The following is a 26,039-nucleotide window of genomic DNA, read 5'->3' as shown; positions in this document are numbered from 1 at the left end:
CCTTTCTTTTTTTTTTTTTTTTTTTTTGCGGTACGCGGGCCTCTCACCGGCCATGGCTCATGGGCCCAGCCGCTCCACGGCATGTGGGATCCTCCCGGACGGGGGCACTAACCCATGTCCCCTGCATCGGCAGGTAGACTCCCAACCACTGCGCCACCAGGGAAGCCCCCAGAGGCCCTTTCTAACTCTCACATTCTGGGGTTTCTCCATTTCCATCTTAATCTCCCTCGGTGCCCCGTACATCATCCTTCTGTGGTCAACACAGGCCACTCGCTGTGCCCTGAGCAGAATGCTTGATTCCCCGTTCCTGTAGTTGTTGATCCTTTTCCTGGAACACCCGCCCTTCTTGATCACCTTTCAGACCTGCCTCCCTTTCAAGGCTCAGCTTCACCTCTGTGATCACCCCATGTGGCAGGGAGTCCTCACTGCCTCTGCTCTCCTGTGTAGCACTCTGCACTGCTAAGCAAACGGCCCCCATCCCCTGTTGAAGCACCCGTGATATTTTCACATGAGGGTCTTTACTCTCTTGTTAAGTCATAAGGTTCTTAAGGATGACATCACAATCCTCACACTTCCTGGTTTCCTATAAGGCCCTGGCACATCAGGCACCAGGCACTCGGAAAATATCTGTTGGGTGGATGAATGGAAGGAAGGAAGGACGGATGAATGAAATTGCGAACAAATGAATGAGATACTTGGCCAGATTTCCAAGGGTCTCCACCAACTGGGCTCACTCCATCTTTTTGCTCACTTCTACTCCCAGCCACAAAACCCCCACCCTGACTGGGCTGGTCTGTCGCCAGACTCACGAGCCTGCTGGATTTTTCCCTCCTTCCACTCCCCACCCCTCACCAACGCCCCAGCCCCTTCCCACTCCTGTCACCTTTCATGGCCCAGATGAAGTCTCACCTCCTCCAAGTTTCCGTGATGACTCAGCTCTCCGCAAACCTGTTCAACTTTATTACAGGATTGATCATCTGTACCATGTGGATTAATCCGCTGTATCCTTGGGTATGTACTGTGTGGTTTGTGGTCAGTTCATTTGTGTTTTTCTTGCCTCCTCAACTAGAATCTGAGCTCCCAAGAGCTGGGTCATCCGTAGCACTTAGCAAAGAGATCAGCAGGGAACAGCTGAGCAGGACAGGGCTGTGCTCACCGATTGCTGGATACCTGGGGCTCCCTCACCCTTTGGCCATTTTTCAGTAAACTCAGACTGGAAAGCAAACACATACACACCCATCACTTTCTCTTCTCTCTGAATCTTTCTGTTCTTCTCCCTCTACCCAGATTTGCAATACTTGGGTGGACTCATTCAGCCAAGTTGCTGAATCTGCAAAGCCTCACACAAGCTTCCAGACCACAGTTGCCCCTCTGAGTCCGGGAGTCTAGGAAGAACAGTCTAAAACGGTAGCCAACTTTGTCCCTTGCAGCAAACTGCACTATTGTTGGTGATATCTTCAGGAGGAGGAGAGAATCATTTAGGCTGAACCTCAGAAGATTTGCAGAGGAGGAAAAAGGCTGCCCATGAAGGGCACCGTGGGGTAAAGGGGTAGCGGGTCATCACATGGGCAGGAAGATGGAGCCAGCCACAGAGAGCAGTTGCCGCATGGCTAGCCCCATGGGTGGCCGGTCCGAAAAGACTTAGATTCCAGCTGACATTCCCCTCAGCCTCAGGCAGCTCCCACAGCACAAAAGGCAGAGAATGGGGACAGAAATCAGAAGCTCAGCCAGGGAGCTTTGGACTTGGTTGATGTGGTACCAGGTTCTCAAGCGAGGAAGTGACCCAGAAAAAGCAGTATGTCGGGCTCCCTTTCATCATGAGCAAATCTTTTGTTTTCGGCTGACTTCCTTTTGCCACTCAGCGCGCTTTGACTCAATTCTCCACCGTGGACGCAGGGCATGCAAATCACTCACATCTTTACCTCAGCCAAACATGAGTAGGCGAGTTACCTTGCTTGGAAATCCATATAATGTAAACTAAAATTAAACAAAAGTTTTTATTGTGCAGGCACTCTTTCCTTCTATTGGTGTGGTTTTTTTTTTGTTTTTTTTTTTCTGGTGCGGATTTTTGAAAGTTGATGATAATTAGCTATGAGAATACAAAAATGGTTTCATTTTGCACTGTATAAGGTTCACGTGAAAGGACCACTTATTTCTCAGGTATGGTGCCCGCCTTGTGATACACGCAGATATTTTATTAGCCACCATTTCTCACCCAGGTTCCCTGAAGGATTACAAGGAAATCGGTGAAGTGTTCTTGCTGTGTATACTTTAATCACCCATAAATTGGAATTACCATACAGTACGATGATCAGAATCAACAAACAGAAAGGGTAATAATGCACACCAAATAATCACTGGTGACCTCAGCAATTTTATTAACACATTTATTTCCCTAATTGGGTAATGTATCTCAGGCTTGACTCGAGGGCATTATAATAGGTTCCCACGCTGCAGAAGAAGGAATTAATTAGAACAAGTATTTACACTTGTCTACCCGTCTCATAAACATTACCTGATTTCTTGGGTCCTCCAGGCTCCTCTCTTCTGACTCCCCCACCCCACCCCCTAAATAAATAAATAGAACTGGAGAGTAGAAGTTCACATCTTCCTTATGTGTTCACCCCCACCGGAAGCTGCATTTCATGGTCAGAATCTGACAAAATCATCACTTCCCATAGGACCCGCCTCTCCACGGGCCAAAATGGGGAAGCTGGGGTCTTGGTTTGCCAGCACTGTGTCTGGGATTGTCCTTGTCCATTCAGAACCTGGGGACAAAGCTGGTGAGATGGGCAGATCCGTCCCAGTTCACCCTGCCCCACCAACAGTGCCTCTGAGGAAGGTAAGAGACATTCGTTAGCTCTGTCTGCCCTGGGAGCCAGCAGCCCATGTGAGCAGAAAAACGATAACTAGGGAACTCATTCTTCCAGGCTTCCTCAAGTAAGGTTTTTTTTTTTTTCTTTTTTTTTTGCCTTACAGCTTGTGAGACTGCAGCATGACAAAAAGAAAGCATCTTTAAATGCAAATACTCCAGAATCTCACTGTAATGCTGGCCTGTAACTCCTCTGCACCCCACCCTTTACTCCAGAAAGGCACCATTTCATCCTGCTGTGCAGCCTACGACGACTGGCATGAGTGCAAGATGCCAGGGTACGTGAATCACCTCCAGAGCTGGTTTCCTTAGCAGCTGTTAGTATAGCCTGCCACGTATAGAGATGGCTTTTGAATGTAGGTATAATTATTACAGACACATCTCAGGGGTGTGTAGACTACCCTAGCTACCAACAGACCCCTTTGGAGAGCTATCCTCCAGAAAAATCTGGATGGATCCAACAAGTCTCATTCTCCTTCTTGAATATCCTGCAAGATCTGGATGAGGTTTTCCAGGCCAAAGATATAGCCTGGATCTGGTCCATCGTAGGTGGTGTGTTCATTCCAGGAGCCTTTGTATGTTGTGTGAGCAAAGTCGATCATCCGGATGTCGACTTTGACGACATTGCTGCCGTGGGGCGTCTGCAGAGTCTCCTGCCCATCATAGATGATGAGGAGAGAGCTGGAGTAGAACCGGTATGAACTCTGGCTCCTAATGACTGAGAGGAGGGCCCGGAGCTGGCGCTGGATGGGCTCTAGCAGCTCCATCCGGAGCCGGGTCCCATCGTGTAGGAACTGATAAAGCGCTTGCCTGAAGCCCTCCACTGAGAGTTTTCTTCCGTAGTACTTGTCTTTGAAGAGAAAGTGCTTCTTATCGGTTTGATAAACCTTACATTAAAAAGAAGATAGAAAATGTGAAGAATTGCAAACTTAAAAAAAAAAATCACATCTGCTACAGTGGCAGCATCACAAACTACCTAATATATAAACAGATTTCTAGAGATGCAGGGCAAGAATGGCTGCAATGACTGGCAAGATGATCTTTCATCAAGCACCAGTGTAACTTTTACATTTTAAAATGCTTTCTGTGCAAGCCTTTAATAGGAATCCAAGGTCTAAAGATCCTTCATCCTATGAAGGTGACCCTCCGCCCACCAGGAAAAGGTTTGGATCTCCTTTCTTGTGAATTTCCAATGTCAACCTCCAAACCATGATTTAAACCCTGGCTTCTGGCCCTCTTTAAATATTAGCAAACCCAAGCGAGAAAGCTTTAGTGGGAATCTGAAATCACAGCCAATGGCCTTGGAAAGCCAAGCAGATTAAAATTTCCCCCAACAAAGTTTATGAAGTCCTTTCTCTGCAGATTCTAAGAAAACCGTAATGGCTCTGGGGGTAGAGTGGGGTGAATTGTTTGGAGATGAAAAGACAGGCTAGATCAGGTGTGGATGGAGTTTTCAGGCAGCCAGTGAGGTTGAGGGGAGCCTGGATGGAGCAGGGAAGGTTCGCAGCAGCTCTGCGGGGTTGGTGGCTCCTCTCTTTAGCATCAGCCCTTCTCCCCTCCCCTGTCACGTCTTGGCCACCGGAAGGGAGCAGATGGAGGAGAGATGCCGAGGGGGGAGACAGTGGCAGCCGCTCCCATTTCATTCAGATGACAGAGGCAGGCAGAGGCTGAACGGAGGTCAGTGGCTGGCATGGCCAGAGGGTGAGTTGGCACACCTCTGCCTGGCACACCTGGGAAGGGCTGCCCGTACCTGACCAAGACAGTTTCTCAGGTCTTCCCTGCCTTCAGATTACATGATATGTTTACAGAAAACAGGAATTGAAAAAAAAAAAAAATCAGAAAGATACCATCGACTTGGTGTTGCCTTTGGAGGGCTGGAGATCAGCTGTTACAATTAGCCTTTCTAAGCACAAGACAGGCATCTCTTTGTAAATAAATCAGATCAATTTCAGAAGGTTTGCGGTCCAGAGAGAGATTCCATGTACTCCACCAATTGTCACGCTCCACTCTCTTGGGGACTGTATTCCAAGCCTCCTAGGGACATCTGTGCCACACACTTATAGACTCAACTTCCAGCTTCAAGGGGTGGCAGTTTCAATTAAGGAAAGCTATAACGATTACCATCAAATCCGTGTCTGGTTTTGCTTTAGTAGATAGACTCTAAGAGTGAGCCACTGGAGGAAGTTAATTTCCTCCTGTTCTCCTGCAGCCTTGGCTATAAGCCACATCAGAACAGCAAAAATGAAGTGTGGAGTCGGGGCAATAAAAAATTAACCATTCCTTTGCTGGGCTTTGCAGGTTACGACCTTCCCACTTTGTTAAGGAGAAGAGGTAGCAAGAAGCAGCAGAAAAAGCAGAGAAAGAACAGGAAATGGCCAATAAGGATTCAAAGAGCAGATTGCCTGCCGGCATCTGAGAAGGAGAGGGTTCAGCTTCATGGTTCAAGAGAACGAGGAACCAACGGAGCACGCAGAGAAGCTTTCTCTCAGTTCTCTCCCAGACCTGCTCGCACACTGTCATCAAAGGTCTGCTCTCAACATGGGCAGGACCAACGTGGTCACATGGAAAGTTCCAACTGCCAGGGATCCTGAGATGAGTTTAAAAATGGTGGTTTTTTAAATTTTATTGACGTACAGTTGATTTACAATGTTGTGTTAATTTCTTCTGTACAGCAAAGGGGTTCAGTTATATACATTCTTTTCCATTATTGTTTATCACAGGATATTGAATATAGTTCCCTGTGCTGTACAGTAGGACCTTGTTGTTTATCCATCCTATGTATAATAGTTTGCATCTGCTCATCCCAAACTCCAAATATATCCCTCCCCCCACACTTGGCATCCACAGTGTGTTCTCTATGTGAGTCTGTTTCTGTTTCATAGAAGTTCATTTGTGTCATCTTTTAGATTCCACATATAAGTGATATCATATGGTATTTGTCTTTCTCTGTCTGACTTACTTCACTTAGTATGATAATCTCTAGGTCCATCCGTGTTGCTGCAAATGGCATTATAATGGCTGAGTAGTATTCCACTGTATATATATATACCACATCTTCTTTATCCACTCATCTGTCAATGGACATTTAGGTTCTTTCCATGTCTTGGCTATTGTGAAAAGTGCTGCTACGCACATAGGGGGTGCATGTATCTTTTTGAATTACAGTTTTGTCCAGATATATGCCCAGGAGTGGGATTGCTGGATCATATAGCAATTCTAATTTTTTTTTTTTCATATGGCAATTCTATTTTCAGTTTTTTGAGGAACCGCCACACTGTTTTCCATAGTGGCTGCACCAATTTACATTCCCCCAAAATGGTGGGGTTTTGATATCACTATCCTGAAAGGCGCTCTTTAAAAAACCCAGTGTGTCCTAGACCAGGATACACGTTTTCTTGGCGAAAGAGGTGCTTGGCCGCCGTCTCTGTTGCTCCCACAAAATGAAGGGTCCTGCGGGGGGCAGCAGCATCTGGATGGGAGACATCCTTGCCCCTAGCGGACATGCCAGGATGCCCAGCCCCGCAGACGTCCCCCACCTACCTGCATGCCGCAGATGCGCACGCCCAGGCAGGCCGAGGTGCTCCGTGCACACTTCCTCATGTGGCGGGCCTTCTTCTCCTCCGACGCATCGTCCCCGTGCTGCCGGGTCCCCATCTTCAGGTCTAAGATGCAGGGATGCTTGTACTGTGACACGACATTTTCCAGCAGCAGGAACCCTGGTCATGCTACTTTAAGGAAGGCTTCTGAGGACATAAAGGCCACTGCCCCACAGGAGGCGGTTAGCAGGCCTCTGAAGCTGGCTGGAGGTTCCCTCCTCTGAGCCCCATCCCTTCACTCCCATTTCTTTCATTACAGACCAGCCTGTCAGTCGCTGTGAAGAATTCAGGGTATTAACTTTGCAGGCTGCTTTCATAAGTCCATTTATTCAGGGGGAGTTGATGAGGATGTGAGCTTTTTTTCCTTCTCCTTTTTGCTCTGAGGTTGTAATTTAAATTCAGGAGTGAAATCCCTGGCAGGCCATGCCCAATTTACATGTTATGGCAGAAAATCATAAGGCTAAAACCTCGAGTCACTGAATGGGCCAATACCTTTTGGGGAGAAGTGGGTTGATATTAGCTTCAGAGATGAGTTGCAGGAATATTAATTTCAGCGGAGTAGTTATCCTGCAAAAGCTTCTTAGGGATGAGGGCTGCAGATGTGTCTTAGTAAATACAGAGAAACCAGCCACCGGTGTGCGGGAAGGAGCCCAGAGGTGACAAAAGGGGGGCATTTCAAGCCTGAATTTGCTCACTGAGTTTGTGGGAGGTGTAAAAGGGAGGATGGGTGCAGGGACCCACCCTCCCTTTGAACCCGCGCCCCTACCCCCACCCAGCGTGGCAGTCATCTTTCCTATCTGCCCGCAGAGACCCCAGCCCTGTCCATCCCCACTGCCCAGGTGGCAGAGACACAGCCAGTGGCCCAAACAGGGTTACTCTGTTCAGCTTTTCCCGCAGTCCTCCTTCTCCAGCCTCTGGCTTTTCTTTTGGAGAGATCTGCTTTCTCCCAGGTCCCAGGTGGGTGGGCTTGTGCCTCCCACTCTCTCTCACATCAGGCTGTCTCTCCCTACCCACACCTCCCTTGGCCCTGCCCCGAAACGTCTGTCTATCACTCCCTTCACCACCCCGCGCCCCTGACAGCACCGTGCGCAGTGGTGGCTGGGCGGGCAGGCGGGTCATGGGCAAGGATACGGTGCCTCTTGTTCTCAGGGTACTCAGCGCACAGGCGGCTCAGGTGGGCCTGGTGGCAGTACAGGCCCCACGGGTTAAAGCTTCTCCTCTCTGTCTGGTTCCCGTTCACATCCTCCACCAGGGGGGGGACTTGGGCCTTGAGGTGGAGCTCGGACATCAGGAGTGCTGTGGCTGGGCTGCGGGCGAGGGGAGCACACGACAGTCAGGGCCCCTGTGACTGGCTGGGCTTTCCTGGCTGAACCCTGATGTGGACTCTCCCTGGCTACTCTCAGGATGCCTGCAGGACCTTGGAGTGCCCTGCCGGCCCTGCTTAGGCCCCGGGGCACCAGATCAGGCCATGCTGCAGGCCTCGCAGGGGTCTCTAAAGTCCGGAATAACTCACTGGAGCATGTCACCTCCTCAGGGGGCTGAGGCGGTTTAAATGCACTTGTAAATGACCTGGGTCATTACCTCCTTTTGGAGGCAACACAGTACAGAGGTGGCGACCCTGCCTGGAATCAGAAGGCTGGAGGTCAGGCTGTTACTGTGGCTTCAGATGCCATGGGGGGAAGAATCATAGGTCCTTGGTCCACCCTCTCCTGCCCTCTGCATCTCGGCTTCCCCGTCTGTAACATGGAGATAATATGCACCGCTTCCTGACGCCAAGCCAGGAGGCTTAATTAGATCCTTGGGGAAGGGAGGTACTTTCATTGTATTAGCTCCCTTTTGTTTCCCATAAGCATTTAAAAAATCCCCAGGGATCCTTTTCATCTGAGAAAGGTCAGCTAATCTGAGAACTCTCCAAGGACCTTGGGCATCCTGAGCCGCCTGGGTCTCCAGGGCCCCACGGAGCACTGCAGTTGACCTCTCTCCTCTCCAGTCTTGACCGCTACAGAAGATGATCTTAGGGAGGCATTAGCCACACTTTTCCTTTATGTCAACCTTCTGGGGTTTCTGCTCTGCACATTTTCCCCCTCCAGAGACACCTCATGGTCTCAGTGAAACAGGTATTTAATGAAACAAATATACACTGAATGTCTGCTCTGCATAGGACTCGGCGTGTGCATCCACGTCCGAGATGAAATGCATTGAAATCCTCCCTCTAGAAGGGGCACCAAAGAAAATGCATTCCTTTTTTTTTTGGTCACGTGGCTTATTCTAGACAGAGCCTTCATCTGAATTTCTCCTTTGCTCGGCTCTGGCCCTAAGGGGGAGCCATCGGCCTGGGCACAGGTGGGAGCAGTGCTGGTGCCTGCTAGGGACGTGCTGCCCGGGTTCTGTCATCCTGCCAAGTGGCCCTCACCTCTCCTTGAGTGAGTGTGCCAGCTGGGTGTGCTGCCACTGGGGGAGGGGGAGGGCACCGCCGCTGCCGGTGGTCTGCTGGAGGGTCTGCCATATGGCCACGGCCGCCGACTCCGTGGAGACCTGGAAGGGCCCCCGGATCTCCTTCAGTGGGTTGGCAACCAGGCTGAGATGGCCTCGGCTGTCTTTCCGGAGGTGCACGGTGATGGTGCCTGCAGAAGGGGAGGGATGGAGAAACCAGATGACATTTACGGAGTGGATGCAGTGTGATGTCCTTTTGAACTATAGTTTAATGGCAGTGGTCAGCTGCCCCCCTTCCCCAGCTCGTCTCTCAAGGAAGAGCTACGGGGACTGGTCTCAACCCGATCCTGTTCCAGAATGAGCCCAGAGCTGCGGAGCCTGCGGAAATGGCCTCGTGTGGATGCTGGTACAGCTTCTGCTTCGTCACCTCTCCCTGCCCCTCCATGCTTGAAACAAAGCAGCTGTGTACATTTTGTCCTCACATCTCCACTCCTCTGTGCGCGAGCACACCACCCAGGCACCCCGCAGCACCCCACCGGGGCCCAACCTGGGGGCATCCGAGCTGGTCCTCTGCAAAGAGGGCCCCCGCCTCTGAGTGGTAGTGAGGGAAGCCGGGGGCTCCTCTCATTCCTGCCCCTTGTCCTCTGCCTCCTTCGACACCCTGGCTCTCCCCTCTGTTAACCCGTATCTGAGCAGCTTCTTCCAGGAAACCTTCCTCTAACAGCCTCCTGGTGCTCGGGTTGCCCTTTCTTTCATCCTCCCCCCATCCCTGGCTTTCACACTGACGTTCGCCATTGCCTTCGGTTAGACGCACAGCACGTGAAGATTATGGACAGAATGTGGTTCTTTGATAGAAAACAGAAGGCGTGTGAGATTTCTCCAATGGTACCTCCTAACCACCGGTGTTTGTAATCCAGGCATGACATCCTACTCCAGTCGCTGGCTGTGCTAGTGAAGGATGTGAGGACACCCACTGAACCCATGCGCTAGCCGAGCTTCTCCTTTAGGACATTGACCAGGTCAGGTCATTGGCTCTGGCCTGTACGTTAATGGCTCTCTGGTGTTCTTTGGACTTCTCGCTCTGGTGGCAGGGTCCAGCCCTCCCTCTGTGGGTGCCCAGCCTCGCCAGAGTTCTGATGAAGGTGGAAGATACTCATGGTCGTGGCCCGGGAGACGGCGACACGAATGTTTTTGAGAGAACCGGCTCTCTGCAGAGTCCTTTGCTCCCTGTTCTTCCTGCAGCTGATGCCATGAGGACCCTCTCTTTGCTCCTTCTTCTATCAACCCATTCTCCATCCATCTTGTGCCTGGGGGCTGACTCTGGCATGCAGCAATGGCTCTTTTTTTTTTTTTTCGGTACGCGGGCCTCTCACTGTTGTGGCCTCTCCCGCTGCGGAGCACAGGCTCCGGACGCGCAGGCTCAGCGGCCATGGCTCACGGGCCCAGCCGCTCCGCGGCATGTGGGATCTTCCCGGACCAGGGCACGAACCCGTGTCCCCTGCATTGGCAGGCGGACTCTCACCCACTGCGCCACCAGGGAAGCCTGCACCAATGGCTCTTTTGCCTGACAGTTGGGCCAATGAGGGACACTGGCTGGAGATGGGGGGAGGGGAGGAGAAAGGTTGGGGCTTTATCCCACTTGTTCCCTCCCTGCTGCGGCGTGGCTCTGCTGTGGCTGTGTTTCTCTGCAGCCTCCCTCTTGCTCAACTCCGCCACGCCCTCACCTTGGCCCTTCAGGCCTGGGGTTGGTTACAGTCTTCCAGCCGTTCCGCTCCCTGGTTGCCTCACCATCCCCAGTTGTTCCCCCCTTTTCTTTTTGGCAGCCCTGCATGGCATGTGGGATCTTAGTTCCCCAACCAGGGACCGAACCCATGCCCCCTGCAGTGGAAGCATGGAGTCCTAATTGCTGGACTGCCAGGGAAGTCTCCCCAGTTGTTCCCTTAATCCTGTGTGCAATTCTGTGAATAGTCCCTTGACAAATTCTCTTTATTTAACTCCCTTGGCATGTACTGCTCATTTTCCGCTGGGACCCTGACAGATGGGAGGGTTGTCTGTGGTCACATCCTCCCAGGTGTTGCTTTCCTCCCCCGGCCACTTGGTCACCTTCTCAGCGTTTAAGTGGTCATTTCTGCTGAACCAGCAGCCAAGGCAGCTGATTTCCCCTCGTGCGGCCCTGCCCGGCCTTCCTGGGCTGCTCAGAGCAGACACTCATTTTCAGGGCTGCTCTATAATTCAGTGAGGCACGCTCGAGGCCCGTCTGTGCCTAGCTCAGTGGTCTCCCTGGGCCAGGCCTGTCATCTCAGATTCCCAGTGCCCTAATTCTACAGCCTGAGCGTGACCTTCGGTTCCCTCCAGTTCCTTAAAAAACTCTGCTCTTCCTTAGCTCATCCCAGGCCCCAGTGTCCCGTGAAGTAATCATGACAGAGGATTCTGTAGTTTACCTGGACAGTAGCCTGCATCCCTAGACCGAGCCCACCAGGGCTGTCCTGCTCATGAGAGCAGGGGGCTGATGGCAGGTCAGGGACACAAGTACGGTGGTAATAACCACTGCCTGGTCTTTTACACCTACTGTGTGTCAGCATTATGTGCATTTTGTTGGTCAGTAAGCCTGCAAGGCACTTGACTGTGGTCACTGAGGCTCAGAGACATTGATAACTCACCCGAGGTCACACAGCTGGTAAGGGATGGAGGCCACGCCAGCCGTGAATGTGGGAGACGCAACAGGCTGTCGCACTGGGCCTGGGACTTAATCGGGAGACTCCTGTGTCATCACGCTATGTTTACCCGTGTGTGGACGAGGCACACTCCTGCTGCGTCCCCAGTCACATTTGTTCTGGTCATTCTGTTCCACAGGAGCGAACGGAGAGGCTACGATGCCACCACCTCGTGAGAGTGCCGAGGGCCGGAAGCGCCAAGAAGCCCAAGGATACGGTGTTACATTTCCAGCCTAGACTTCTTGGCGGGAGGGTCACTGTGCTTGTTCCAGGGAGGAGGACTGGCCTGGGAACCACCCCCAGGCCCCAGAGCCTACCCTCCAGGTGTGAGAAGAGGGGGAGCTGGCTGGTCTCTGTGCTTGCCTTGGGTGTCCATGGGGACTTGGCGGCCCACGGGCTCCCAACACTCTGCTGCCCCTGCCTGGCCAGGAGAGTGGGGGACCCCGGCCCTGTCTGCCTGCTCACCAGTCCCCCCAAGCACCTCCGCTGTGACCATGTCAGCTGGGCAGACAGGAGTGCTCGCTGCCTTGGCTGACGTGCCCAGAGCATCTCAGCAATTTCGATTTGGCCGAGCAGCTTCCATGAATATTCCGTCATGTACTTATTTTTAAGCTCATGAGAACATTTATTTGCTGCCGTCTGTAATATGAATCTGGCTCATCCACTACCAACTTGACCTAGGAGTATGTCCTCACTCACCCAAAGCCGATGGGCAGACTGGGAGGCAGACGGACCCAGCCTCAAGACGCTGTCGTGCCCAAGGAGCCCAGCAAAAGGTCCAAGATGAGCTCCTGGCACAGGGAAGCTGCCCTTGGGAATGACGTGCCTGCCCAGCAGTCCGCTGCCGTCACCGTGCAGGGAGTGAGAAGGAAGAGGGTGGGCTCTGGGGCATGCGGCGGCCACGTCAGGAACAGCCTCTCTTTCTGGGTTGTTCCCACCAGCAAGAAAAGGGAGACCCCTGTGGCAGCCTTGTGGGTGTTCGGGTTCCCCTGACCTGAGGTCACTAGCTGAGTGACCCTGGGCAAGTCACATCCCCACCCACGTTGGGCTGGGTGACCCCAGAGCACTGGCATCTGAGGAGTTGTCTCTTCAGTGATAGTCGCTGGTGGAGCCGGCCTGGGGGGCTGAGAGCCCACACTTGGGAGCCATACTTGAATTCTGGCTCTGCCTCACTCGCTGTGTGGCCTGAGGCAAGTTGGGTAACCTCTCTGTGCCTCAGTTTGCTAACCTGTGAAATGGGGATGATAGAAACACCTTCCTCAGAGGACTGTTGTCAGGATTAAACGAGTCAGTCATGGAAACTGCTTCCAGTGTGTCTGGCACTGAGTGAACACTAAGGATTGGCCTATATTACTTTTCTTTTCTGGTGAAACAAGATGCCCACACAGCCTGAGGTCCTTCGGGGGACCCTTTCCCATCCCAAACCTGACTTCAGCTCCCTGGCCCTGGCGTCTGAGGGCTTGAGGCTCCCAGTTCTGGGCCTTTCTCGTGTCTCCTCAGACGTGCGCTTCCTTGGGGGGCGCCTGGATGCCGGCCGTGTTCGGGCAGGCGAGAGAGTCAGCGTTTCTGCATCATCGAAACCTCCTGTTTGGGTGTCACGCCAGCCCATGGGCTCTGCCTCACCCTCACCCTCAGCCAGGCTGCGTGGTCTCACCTGCGAGATGTCCTGTGGTTCCCTGACCCGGCCCCTCCCGACTTGTTTGCAAACATCATCTCCTGAATGAAGCCCAAGGCAAAGACTGATGCGTGAAGTGATGACTCAGGTTAATCTATCAAGTTAGCAGGGCCCCAAGGCGGGTGGTACCAGGATGGGCCCAACCTGAGAGGGAAGCAGGGCAGAGGAGCGGTCTGGAGAGTCGACGGTGCCCAAGACTCCCCAGAGTGGTGCGGTCCTAACCCGCCCGCGCCCCCCCCCGCCCCCCACCAAATGGAGGATGGCTTGTGCAGACAGGGAACGGGGAGGGAACGGCACCGGGATGTGGTCCTGGAAACCCACCAGCCTCTTTCACTTTCCCGCTCTGCCTGGGGCTGCCCTGGCAGCCTGTCTCAGCTCCAGAGCTGTGTCAAACCAGCATGAAATGCTGCGGGCAGGAGGCCACCCCACCCGAGATCCTGCCGCCCCTTTGCTGGCTTGAGTTCAGTTGTGAAGGGCCAGATGTTAGCTCCAGTGGGTGCTCGGACAAGATGGGCAGTGACCCACAGCTGATGGGCAACGCCGGCCTGCGGCCCCAGAGGGCCCCCGGGGAGGCCTGCAAAGGCTGTACACCAGCCATCTGCCCCTGTCTCTCATTTGTCTTATCTCAGACTCTCAGAGGTGCTGGCAGCCCATGACTGAAGCAATGCCCAGGGCTCAAGGCCTTGGGCCCCTCTCAGTGGGTCTGTATCTGGAGCAGGCTGAATACGGATTCCTAGGCCCTGACCCTAGGGATTCTGATTCAGATGTCTTGAATGGGGCCTGGGAGCCTGCATTTAAACACACACACACACACACACACACGCACCAGCAATTCTGGTAAAGCTGGCTGATCCCACTTTGAGAAACACCGATGAAGACAGGCCCTATCCTTCCCAGTTATCCACATCACTGAAATGCAGGTAAGTTTTTAACTGACGTATTAGAGGTCTAAAATCCTCTAAAGGAGGTCTTTTCTCTGAGTATGTATCCCTTTGTGGGCCCGCGGCTGGCAGAGTCCTGCCCTGAGCCCTGTGAACGCTTTTACCGAAGGCTGGATGTGAACAAAACAGCCTGCCCCGCGGATGCTGGCGGCCCACAGAGTGCCCCTGTCCGGAGGTCAGCACACAGCAGCCCTCCCCCCCACCCCAGCCTTCTCTCCCCGGAACCTACTCTGTGCTCAGATCCGGAACACACACTGCTCCGTGCACCGTTTCCCCAGCTACACTGCGGAAATGCCCCGGCTTTGCCCTTGGATGAGGGTGGGAATTCTGGTTTCCCAAACACACTGTGAACCAGCCCCTCCATAACCTGTCTCAGACCCGAGGCTCCTGCCATGCACCTGGGTCACCTGAGGGAGGTGAAGGAGGTCTCCACCTGTCCTGTGTTTACCAGCCACAGTCACAGGATCCAGCCATGGCACTCCCAAAGCACAGACCGGGATGCCCCATCGGGGCGGGGTGGGGTTGGGCAATCACTTTATCCCATTCTCAATTCCTCGAAGCCTGATGGCTTGAGCTAATTTGTAGGACGCCAAATGGCATAACACTCCAGGCCTGGAGGCTCAAAGAGTTTAGAGAAACTGGGGCTGTGAAGGCCAGCTGGGCTGTGGAGAGGGGCAGGTCTCCATGGCAACACTTCAACACACTGTGCTGGAGGAGGTGGCAGGTGTGTGCGTCCACCCCCGTGCTGGCCCCATGCGGGGATACTGAGCACAGGGGACTTCCCAGACACTCACCTTTGTACTGCGGAGTGAAGCGCTTCATGGCCAGTGGCAGGGACTCGTAGAACCTCTGCTCCTGGGAGATGAGGGGCTTACACACCGTGTACTCATCATACTTCAGTACGCTCAGGTGACCTCCGACCTGGTGCAGGAAGGGCTCCAGTGGCACGCCAGGGGTGTCCATGCTGTCCTGCACCACCATGCTTCAGCGTGGGAAGGGGACAACTCGCAAATCCACAAGAGGAGGGAGGGCCTGAGGTCGAGGTAGCAGCTCCCGGACAGAAGGCGGGGCTGTCAGCAGTCCTCAACTTTCTCCTTCTTGGCCTTTGTCGCTGTCATAGCACAGGTGTCTTCCTGGCTGAGGGCTCTTGGTGGGGTTCCCTGGAAAGCAGAGGAGGAGGGGAAAAGATGTGAGGGAGGTGGTGTGCTGGTGGGGGCAGCACTTGAAGTCGCCAGCCACGACCCCCAGGTAGTTAAACAAGACTGTAAATAGGCATCGATTTCTTCTGGAATAATCTGTTACAAGCAACTGGTAACAGTTACCGCCTCTGGGGAGCAGGGCTGAGATGGAGACTTTTCACTAAATACCATTTTATGCCTTTTGAATTTTAATATTAAAACGTTCAAAAAACAATACCTAAAACTGTAAGCTTTCAGAGTGCAGTGATTGTGTCTGAACTTCTCATGTCCCGTTGCCTGCCTTTCTTTGGGAACTTTGATCCCAACCCAACGAGAAGAGAGCAGAGTCCCTGCTGGTGGGGACTTACCATCCTGCAGGGGCTGGAGGGGTATAGGAATGCTTCATTTTGATATTGCATATACATCTGCTGTGCACCATCATGACTCCACAACATTATTGCTGTGTGACCTGGGGAAGTTACTAAACCTCTCTGGGCCTCAGTTTCCCCATCCGTAGAACAGGATAATTATGATACCCATCTCGTGGACTTAGGGTTCAGAACTAAGATATAAGCCCATGGCTTCCCTGGTGGCGCAGTGGTTGAGAGTCCGCCTGCCGATGCAGGGGACACGAGTTCGTGCCCCAGGCCAGGAAGATCCCACATGCCGCGGAGCGGCTGGAGCCGTGAGCCATGGCCGCTGAGCCTGCGCATCCGGAGCCTGTGCTCCGCAGCAGGAGAGGCCACAACAGTGAGAGGCCCGCGTACCGCAAAAAAAAAAAAAAAAAGGGAAATAAGATATAAGCCCATGAAAAGGTTAGCCCAGTGCCCGGAGCTAAGTGCTCAATAAATGTGATTTACCATGATTATTTCTAGCATTATTGCCATGGTGGTCATATTTTCCTATCGGCCCTGGGAGGGCCGGCTTTATCACTGCCTGCTTGCAAATGAGGAAAGCAAGGCCTTCAATGGCTTGCTGGGGCCCACCTCAGGCCAGGAGCACAGGCAGAAGTTAAGCGGGGGCTCCTCGTCTGGTCCCCCACTACGTGTGCATCCTTCACCCTCCCTAAGAGCGGGCCTGCCGGACCTCAGGCAAATGCTGGAACTCTGGGCTGGAAACATGGCCCCTAAAGACATCCTGACTTTGTCTCAGGAGAGTGCCAAGGAGACACTGCAAGGGGAGGCTCTTGTGGTCGTATTCAGCTTGTTCGAGAGGACATTCCCGCAGCGGTGCCTGTCACCACGGAGTTATTAATACCCTCTCCTCTGCTGGACTCCCGGCCGGCCAAGGATGCAACTAGGCTAGGCAGTGCTGGGCGTGATTAACCCTCTGTTGACCTTCATTCCAGACCATGGGCATGGCTGGCTGGCTCCACACACAGCAGTACCTGTCAATTGCTTCAGGACTCCAGCTCAGAGAAGCTCCCACCAGCCACCTGGATCTCCAGCACCAGGCGGAGTTGAAAGCCTCAGCCCGGCCCGACACTCCCCTCCACGGTGCCGCTCCCGAATTGACTACTATTTGGCAGGCCATAGAGCTCCCCTTTAGGAAGGGAAAGGGGGTGGCTTCTGCCTGGTGTGTGCATGTGCTTTGCCGGGTGCGTGGCTGAAGCATGACTGGGGAGGCTGTGGGTGCTGGGGCGAGGCCTTGGGGCGAGGAGGACTGGGGCCTGATGGCGAGGGGCTCCCCCCAGCCCTGCTCTGAGTCCACCCAGAGGTGAGCCCTGCTTGGGATCTGCCCCCAGGAGCTGAGGAAAGAAGTTGGGAGGCATCTAGATGCGAGGAAAATCGGGAATCAGCCCTAGGATGAGTTGATACCTTCAGTCTGGTTATCAGACAAGACATCACAGTTCCTTGGCAAACCCAATCCTCCTTGTAAACTTGGCCGAAGCAGGAAGGAGGAAGGAAGAGAAAAACCAAGGCAGCCCGACACCTCTGCTCTGGCCGGGCTCACTTGTGTGTCGGCCTTTGCCAGCTCACCTGTCCCCGGGGAAGGGGGGAAGAGGCGCTTCTGGTAAGCAGAGGGACAGCCATGTTGTAAAGTTCATTTATAGCCACTCCTGGAAGGAGCCGAGGCCCCATGCACCACGCTGTCTCCCCAGCGCCTGGCGCTAACCAGGCCTGGCCTCACCTTTGCAAGCCCAGCTCTGGCGGCGTCCAGGTGGAGTCCCAGTCCAGCCCTCGTGCTGCTGTGCTGGGCAGCCCACCACCCTTCTTTCCCCACACCCCCTGTCCCCCCGAGGAGCTCTAAGGACACGGATGTCACCTACCAGTGGTGGCATGGGGAGAAAATAACAATAAATGGTAACAAACACACAGCCAGGCAGTGTTCCAGGAGTTTTACATAGATGAACCCATGGAAGCCTCACAACCGCCCTATGAGGTAATTAGTTATCGGCCTCATTTTACAGATGAGGAAAACGAGGCACAAAGAAGTTAAGTAACTTGCGTGTGTGTGCCCAGCTATTAGCGGGAGAACAGGGATTTGAACCCAGGCACACTAGCTCAGAGCACGCTTCCCTGCCGTGATGCAGAGGGGTTGGGGTCTGCTGTTTCTCTACTTTGAGAGTCAGGAAACTGAACCCCAAGGAGGCTGGGGCTTGGCCAAAGTCACCCGCAAGTCACTGGCTGTGCTGGGACAGGGACTCAGGTTTTCTTGTCCCCAGGCCTGAGTTCTCCTACCCTGATGCCCCCTGGCCTGCCCTCCTGCTACCTGATGACAGTGAGTGCACGTCCTAGTGGTGGCTGGGATCCACACTGCTGCAGAAACCATCGTGAGGGGTCAGGTGAGGCCCCCCGGAGCTGGGCCTTGGTATTGACCGGCTTGGGGCTTTCTGTCTGGGGGGGTGTCATTCTAGCGCCTCTGCCTCCCATCCCTGCCACCCCCAGGGTCTGGTGTTCTCAGGAGCCCTGGCCAAACCTTCTCAGGGAGCCAGGATCAGCCAGAAGGCCCCAGGCCTCTGAGACGGCTCACACACAGCAACGTAAACTCTCCTGCCCCACACTTGGTGTGGGTTGGCAGTGGTGGGGTGTCTGCTGGGTAACCAGTTTGTACTTTTAAAAAAGCTGGGGGCTTCCCTGGTGGTGCAGTGGTTGAGAGTCCGCCTGCCGATGCAGGGGACGCGGGTTCGTGCCCCGGTCCGGGAAGATCCCACATGCCGCGGAGCGGCTGGGCCCGTGAGCCGTGGCCGCTGAGCCTGCGCGTCCGGAGCCTGTGCTCCGCAACGGGAGAGGCCACAACAGTGAGAGGCCCGCATACTGGAAAAAAAAAAAAAAGCTGGACTTGAATCTGGGGAAAGTGAGGCCCTTCCACTCAAGGGTCATCTTAGGGTCTAGCTTAGGGGATATCTGAAGGTCCTCTAGCTCCTGAGCTGTGTGGTCTGAGGTTCTGAGGCAGGTTGTGGGAAGGGGCGGAAGGAGGACGGATGCGCAGTGGCTTCAGCCCTCGGGGTACCTGCCTGAGGCAGGCAGGTGGGTTTTGCTGCTGCTCGGAGAAGCACTCTGCGGCTTCCCCTTGGCACTAATGCTGACCTTGGATTCCCAAGGAAACTGAGGTTTCCTGTCTGTTGCTGTGGGCTTGAGCTAGAGAAGTCCTCCGTTCATCCCATCCTTCCTGCCAAGTCCCGAATGAAATGACTCTGGGCCTCACCCCAGGAGACTCAAGGGCTAATTTCTCTGATGGGGCCCGGCCATCAAGCTGGTCGTTAAATAAGGCCCTGGACCGTCTGTGTCAGTGCAGCCCTGCGGGGCCTGAGTGACAGCCAGCCTGCGCTGGGTTGCAAGACACTCCCTGGTTTGAAAGGAGGGTCACGGACAGCAGGGCCTGCAGTGGTATTTGGCTCCCAGAGTGGGGACGGGTGACAGTACCAGTGACGTCAGGCACAGTGACAGATGTCACCCATCAAGCTGAGGTGAATGAAGGCACAGTGGCTCGTCACCACCAGTCGGCACATTTTAGTTCCTCTTCCTGAGATCCTTTCTGTATCTACAACCTCTCCCCACAGGCTAAACCAGAGTTCATTAAAAATTACGGAAGATACGCCTCTTTTAGAACTCGCCTCTCCCATTTTAGGGAAGGTGGCAGGTGAAACCACAAATCAAACTTGTAAGGGTTCAGCTTGGACTAAATGAGTCATGATCTCTATCTTATCAGAGGCTGTCAGCTCCTTATATCTGGAAACTAGTTGGTTGACTGTGGTTATTGTCAAGACTGTTCACAAATATTCTGTTTTCTCCTACGGGAATGTGGTATGATTTCACTTCCTTTTGAAGGTACGTTGGCCAAAGTGTGATTTGCTTTGGCCGACGTCGCATGGAGGGGAGTGACATATGCCACTTCTGGTGGGAGCTTTTAGAGAAAGCAGTGTCCTAAATTCTCCTTCCCTGGCCAAGGTAATTTTGGAAGCACAGTCACTTCCTGAGTGACTATGCATGACAGAGAAAAAAATCTGGGCTATATTAGGCACTGAGGTTTGGGGGTATTTTGTTATGCAGCTCAACCTAGTCCATCCTGACTAATTCACCAACTCACAGCCAGATACCCTGTATGGAGCAACCTCAGGCACTCCAATGTTTCATTGCACAAATATATCCTCTACGATCCTAGTTACTCCTATGAAGCATCTACTATGGACCACTGGCCTTACAAGGCCCATCTCTGTTTCTCAGGAGAATAATTTTCAGATGGAGACAAGTAGAAGAGCTTTCCTGGGGTCCAGAGCCAGTGAGCACTGGTGCTGGGATTCAGCCACAGTGCGTCTGTCTCATTCTAAAGCCGATGGCTGCTCTGCCCCCAACATGCGGTCTCCCTTGTAAGGGAGGGGCAGCCGCTCTGGCTCCCTCTGGGAGTCCTGAGCCCTAAGTGGGGGCCGGGGTCCTGTCTGAGGCCCTCTCTACGCTGTGCGTCTCAGCTGCGCACATCAGGAACGGGAGACTTGTCCTTGACTGGGCGGCGGGAGCGCCACCCTCGGGGGGTCGTGTGGCTTCACGTGCCATGGGTGGAGGGCTCCCATCCGTGGGTCTCTTGAGCCCTGACCGAAAGCCACGTCACCACCACCAGCATTAAATGCGGACTAGAAAAGTAATACCCACGGAACTCGATCATTTCTCAAATGTATCTAAATGCTGCGGTGTTTACCAAAATACAAATTCATTTAAAGGCGTTATTGAGTTCCTAGTAGTTTTTTTTTTATCATCATCTGTTTTCTCAATCAACAGATACTAAAAGTCTAATGAGTATTGCAGGGGGACTCATAGGGAACAAATAATGTTGAAAAATGAGTCCTAGTTGAAAAGGTTAGAAGAGATACTGCTGTCGGCCAAGACAGGGGTGGAGTGAGGGGTCCAGGAAGGGGTCTGATACGGGAGAGATGGAGGCTCAGCCTGGGGGAACTTGAGGAAGGCCTGTTTGGGGGCGTGTGTGTGCAGGGAGCAACAGGGAAAGGCAAGGACAGGCAGGGAGATAGGACTAGAGGGAGGGTTGAGTGGGGAGGCCGAGGTGAATGCTGCTGGGGGTCTGGGCACGGAGTGGGTGCAGAGGAGGTCGGGCCACGTGGACCGGAGGTGCCTGTCTGGCCCCCTCGTCAGTCTAGGAAGGAGGGGGGTTGCCTGAGATTGCCAAGATGTGGAAGCCTTCGGGACCGCATCCCAGTACATCCGAGGGGGAGGGGTGCGTTCTGGGGAGGAGATAATTGAGAAACGGCTTGCAGCAAAAGAAGACTGCAAAATAAAATGTGTTGGGCTGCAGACTCAGAAGCAGCATGGTTTAGGGCCTGCCCTCTCGCCTCTGAAGCTCTAAGGTACGTTTTGCAGGTAGCTCAGAGCCAGAGGTTTGGTACAAGTACCATTCAGTGTATCTGTGATGCCGAAGGGAGCATTTTTTAATCTATTAGACACGAGAGGACCAGAAAACCATTTAAAACTGCCGAGGTCGTAATGGGCAGGAGAATTTTGGAGTTTCTCATAGGGCAGAGGGTTGTGTATCATCCGGGGCCATCAGGGCCCGGAAGGCACAAGGTTATTTTCTGGGGTGGGGGGGAATCAAGTTTTAAAATCCATCCTATGAATGACTCAAGGGCTGTGGGGTGGAGAGCCCCTCCATCTGTGCAGTCCCAGCCCGGTAGGATCAATACTGAACGCTGGGGGAATTCACACATCACCTTCTCAGCCATGGCTGAAAGATGAGGCTTTGGAGAGCATCTGTTTCCTGGGGAAGGCTTGATTTCCAGAATCACAGAGCAATACTTCATATTCCTGACTTATTTCCAAGCTGATGTTATCCTTTGAGGGAAGGTTTTATTCCCCCTCTCCTTTTCTCTTAACATTTAAAATCTTCCAATGTTCCTCCAGCTTGAGGACCAAATGCGATTTTAATACAGCGATTATTAGTTTAGAAGCCCTTCAGCTCCTGACAAATGCCCTTAGCCGCAGCAGTGATGTTCCGAGCTTGCTGTCAGGGCGGGAGACGCACGGTGTAAAAATGACTCAAAAGCCGAGCGCCCTGGAAGGGCTGCTCCGGGGGAGGGCTTCTCCCTTCCCAACTCCGACAGAGCCAGACCTCATGACAGCACCTTGGGACCTTGGGCCCCCCTGGCCGTGGCTGGGGACAACTCCAATAGCCCCTCCCAGGCAGGCTTGGCTCCTGGGAACCTCTCCACCCGGAAGCTGTGCCCAGGGTCTTGGATACTGCTAAACACCCAGACCTGCACATTTCCCAGCCTCTGATATCCTTCCCCACACCTTTCTCTAAGTCACATGACCAGCCACCTGCCTTATGAGCCAGAGATAGACGGTCTTGCCAGTCGTTAGTATGGCATCTTTAGGACTCTAAGAAAAAACAGCTTTTTAAGGTCAAAACACAATAGTGGGGTGGAGAAGCGTGTGTGTGTGTGTGTGTGTGTGTGTGTGTGTGTGTCTGTCTGTCTGTCTGTCTGGGAGTGTGTGGTCACCAGAGGCCACAGGGCTGAGCTGGCCAAGTCTGAAGGGTGAGACTTTGCCCAGCAGAGGGCAGCAGCAGACGGGCCAGAACCTCCCAGAGAGGTGGCCCTTGGGCCAGCGATCAGGGCCCGCTTTCCCCAACTGCCCTGGGTTTGCCAGGCCTGTCTTCAGAGAGCCTGGACGGTGGCTGAAGTGCCCCTGCCTTTCCCAGATGGCTGTTTTTAAAGCGCTTAGAAGTTACCATCAAGGTGGATGTCCCCCCACGTTCCCGTCTCTTCCTGTCACCCACCTGCTTTTTCTAAAGGTTGTCTGGCAGGGGCCGGGGAGCTTCCTGACATGGGTGAGGCACACTGTGAGGAGTGGGGTGCCTGTTTCGATTCACAGGGGAGGGACCCCAAAACCGGAGACAGGGGCTTGCCGAGGAGGTGGGGCGAGGGTGATGGAGGGTCCATCTGAGCAGAGCGGAAGTGGTCTTCAGCACCTACAACCCACCAGCTCCTCCCCTGGGGGTGGATGGACCCCACACTCCCTTCGTTGGCCTATGGGCCAGCCTCCCCTCCCCCCAGGTCCCTGAACAAGCCGATGCTTGACGCTCACAAACTTGATTGCTGTTCCCTTGGCGGCCGCTGATGAACAAGACAGCAGCCACATGGGAAGGATTTCCTTAGGGACCCTGCTCAGAGCAAGAGAGAGCAGGGGCAGGCTGCCAGCCATGGGTGGGCTCAGCCCGGCCTGCCGCTCCCAGGATGCCCTGGGATGGAGCACTGGGACGGCCCCAGGGACCACAGCCCCTTTGCAGAAGAGGAGTTTCTCAGATCCCTGAAAAGGAGCCGGCTTTGTGGGAGCAGTACGGGGCGAGGGTGCAGGAAAACTGCACAGTGGGGGCAGGAGACGCGGTTCTGCCTAGACTCCCCGTCCCTTCCTCTCCGGGACTCAGTTTGCCTCTCTGTAGTGAGAGCTGCTGACCCAGCCCTCTTCTTACCCTCCCGTGGGACAGCTGGCCTTTCAATTCAGCAAGTCATTGTGGTGGGGGGAGAATGGGGGAGCGGAGAGTGGAGGTTGGCAGAGATGCTACCAGATTGAAAGAGGCTCAGAAGACACACCGACCTGATGCCCCCTGATTGGATCCTGGTCCAAAGCATTAAAAACTATTTAGGGGGCAATTGGGGAAATTGGAGTGTGGTCTGGATGTGGCCGTCTTTGGAGAGCCAATCATCTTGTCAGTGGGTTAAGGCACTGGGGTTATGTAAGGACCTGTACTGAGGTCTTTGAGGGGAATGCGGTGATGTCAATAGATTACTTCAAAATACTTTAGCTTTAGAGAATACAGTGAAGCAAATATGGCAAAACTCAAACAACTGTGAAAATCCAGACTGAGATTATGCAAATTTCATTGTGTCATTCCCTCTTTTTTCCTGTAGGCTTAAAGTCTTTCATAGTAAAAAGGCTAAAAAATAAACCAGTAGCTTTTAAAAACTGTAGAAGTCCAGGTCTTGCCCTGTGAGATCTGAATCCCTGGGGAGGGCCACACCATGGATGTTTTCAAGGCCCCCAGAGAGTCTGAGGACTCTCTGGCAGGCTCAAGTTCAAGTCTGTTTTACTGGAGGGGGGGTAGAAGAGCCCATGGGGAGGGTGACCCTAAAGACTCTGCCACTGCCCAGGGCACTGGGGGCCCCTAGTGGTGACACATCTCTGATGGCCTTCGTCCACACTCTCCCTCCACTGGGGGCGCCCGCACCCAGGCCCCAGCCGCTGCCTGCAGGTGCTGACATCATCTAGCCCTGTGGTCCCTCTCAGGCGGAAGGGTAGGGCTGCTGGGACAAGACATGCCGTTCCCAGTGCTCATGCTGCCCAGTTCTCCTGGGACAGCTGCCTCTGTGAAGGGTTAAACCCAGAGTGGCGTGGAAAGGATGGCTGCAACCTCTGCACCTGACCCCACAGCTTCCCCTATAGTCCCGGCTCGCCTTGGCCCTCCCACCTTCATTCAGGAGTCAAAGTTCCAGACTCCAGAACATCCTAGGAAGCGGAGAGACGGGGGAAGAGCATATGACAGAATTTCTGTGTTGTTGAACTGTGTCAGCATCCCCCCACCCCGCCCCAAAGCACAGACACACACAGACACACCGGCACCTCCACAGAGCGGAGCCCTAGTCATGGGATCCTGGACAGAGATGAGGCCCATCCCCTCGGTCCCCATGGTTTGAACAGGTCCTGTGGCCATGAGACCCTCTCTCCCCTCGCTCAGGCGCCATCAGGGCCCTCCTTGCCCATCCCTATCCCCCGCGGCAGAACTCACCAGAGCCTCACTAGTGGCAGGACTGTGGGAATGTGTGGAAGAGGGGGTCCGGTGGAAAGTAATCTTCTCTTTCAGTGCCCGCCGTCTGTGGTGTTGGGCAAAAGCCCTTCCCAGGGTCCCAGCGTGGAGAAGTCACCGTCCACTATAGCACTGGTGGAGAGGTCTGCCCAGAGGGCTGGGCTGCAGAGGCCTGGGGAGGAGAGGTCACCTGACCCTCGGGAAGGGCCTGCAGGGGCTGGCTGGCATGGCCAACTGTCAGCTGGTGTTGGGTGGCTCTGGGGCAGGGCCAGAGGGTGGGAGGGTGTGGGGCGGAAGAGGAGGAAGAGGAGGCGGTGTTCTGCCCGCTGTCTGGATGGATGTCAGGCCCTGTGCACCGAGAGCCAATTGCCCCAGGCCCCTGGTTAGTTTTTGATTCCCTGTCCAGGGGGTAAGGCTGGGGTGGGGGTCATGTTCTCCGTTCCCCTGTCTCCCTGCCCCCACCCCACTCCCTACAACCTCACTGCCAGTTTGTCCCAAGCAGTGGCTGCCAGAGAGAAGGAAAGTCTCGCAGCAAGACATTCAATCAACAATCAGCTTGAGGGCAATCAAGCATTTTTTTGAGGCCCTTGTGGGTGCTCGATACTCTGCTAGGCTGACCCAGGAACCTGCCAGACAGTGCCTGTTGTTGGGTGATTACAGTCAGGGGCTTCAGCAAGTCAAAGGGCAGTTCCAGGGTAAGTGTTTGGTGGGAGGACAGTGGGCTTAGGGGGGGCCCCTCACCGCCTGGGGGAAGCAGGGAAGGCATCCTGGAAGAAGTGACCTGTGCAGACCTGAAGGAGAAGGAGGGTCGTCCAGGTTTGGTTCAGGAGAGGGTGGTGAGAAGAGCACATGCAAAGGCCCAGAGGCAGCCGGGGTGGAGGTGGGGGGTGGGGAGGTGGAGGCACTCAGGGTGGCTGGAGCAGGCAGGGAGTGGGGCGTGATGACACATGAGGCTAGGGGGTGGGAGGGGGTGGGGAGGCGGGCCTCACAGTTCTCGTCTTCAGCTTCTCGGGAGGCCCTCAAGGGCTTTATGCCGGGGGTTGTGGGGAGGGCCGGGCCCCATGTGTGCTTAGAGGGCTTGCTCTGCTTTGAGGAGAGCGGACTGGGGAGGAGTGGATCACAGGTGGGCAGGCAGGTGATGAGGCCCCAGGTGCTGTCCTCCAGGTGAGTCCCAGCCTGGTGCGGAGAGCGGGCAGTGGGGTGGAAGGGAGCGGGCAGGTCCCTGAGGTGTTGAGAAGGCAGGCTTGACAAGGTCTGGTGACGAGTGAGAGATGGGGCGGGGTGGGGGCAAAGGGCAGAGACTCAGCAAGGGACAAGCTTCAGGTCTCAGTGACCCTGGGCCAAGTATAAGGAAGGTCTGACGTCCGCCCTTCAGGTGACT

At 54.2% G+C, this 26,039-nt stretch overlaps 1 protein-coding gene across 1 annotated transcript; it reads right to left on the bottom strand.

Moving 5' to 3' along the window:
- Positions 1 to 3,339: 3,339 nt before the first annotated feature.
- On the bottom strand, positions 3,340 to 15,212 carry IP6K3 (inositol hexakisphosphate kinase 3). The gene is made up of 5 exons (XM_060021999.1): positions 15,026 to 15,212; positions 8,882 to 9,092; positions 7,600 to 7,775; positions 6,413 to 6,588; positions 3,340 to 3,759 (listed from the first exon to the last, which is right to left on the bottom strand). The coding sequence occupies exons 1-5, from the start codon at positions 15,210 to 15,212 to the stop codon at positions 3,340 to 3,342; spliced, it is 1,170 nt and encodes a 389-aa protein (XP_059877982.1).
- Positions 15,213 to 26,039: the final 10,827 nt, after the last annotated feature.

This window comes from Delphinus delphis, chromosome 10 (assembly GCF_949987515.2).
Source record: "Delphinus delphis chromosome 10, mDelDel1.2, whole genome shotgun sequence".
Lineage (NCBI taxonomy): Eukaryota > Metazoa > Chordata > Mammalia > Artiodactyla > Delphinidae > Delphinus > Delphinus delphis.
This window is presented reverse-complemented; position numbering and strand designations above follow the sequence as displayed.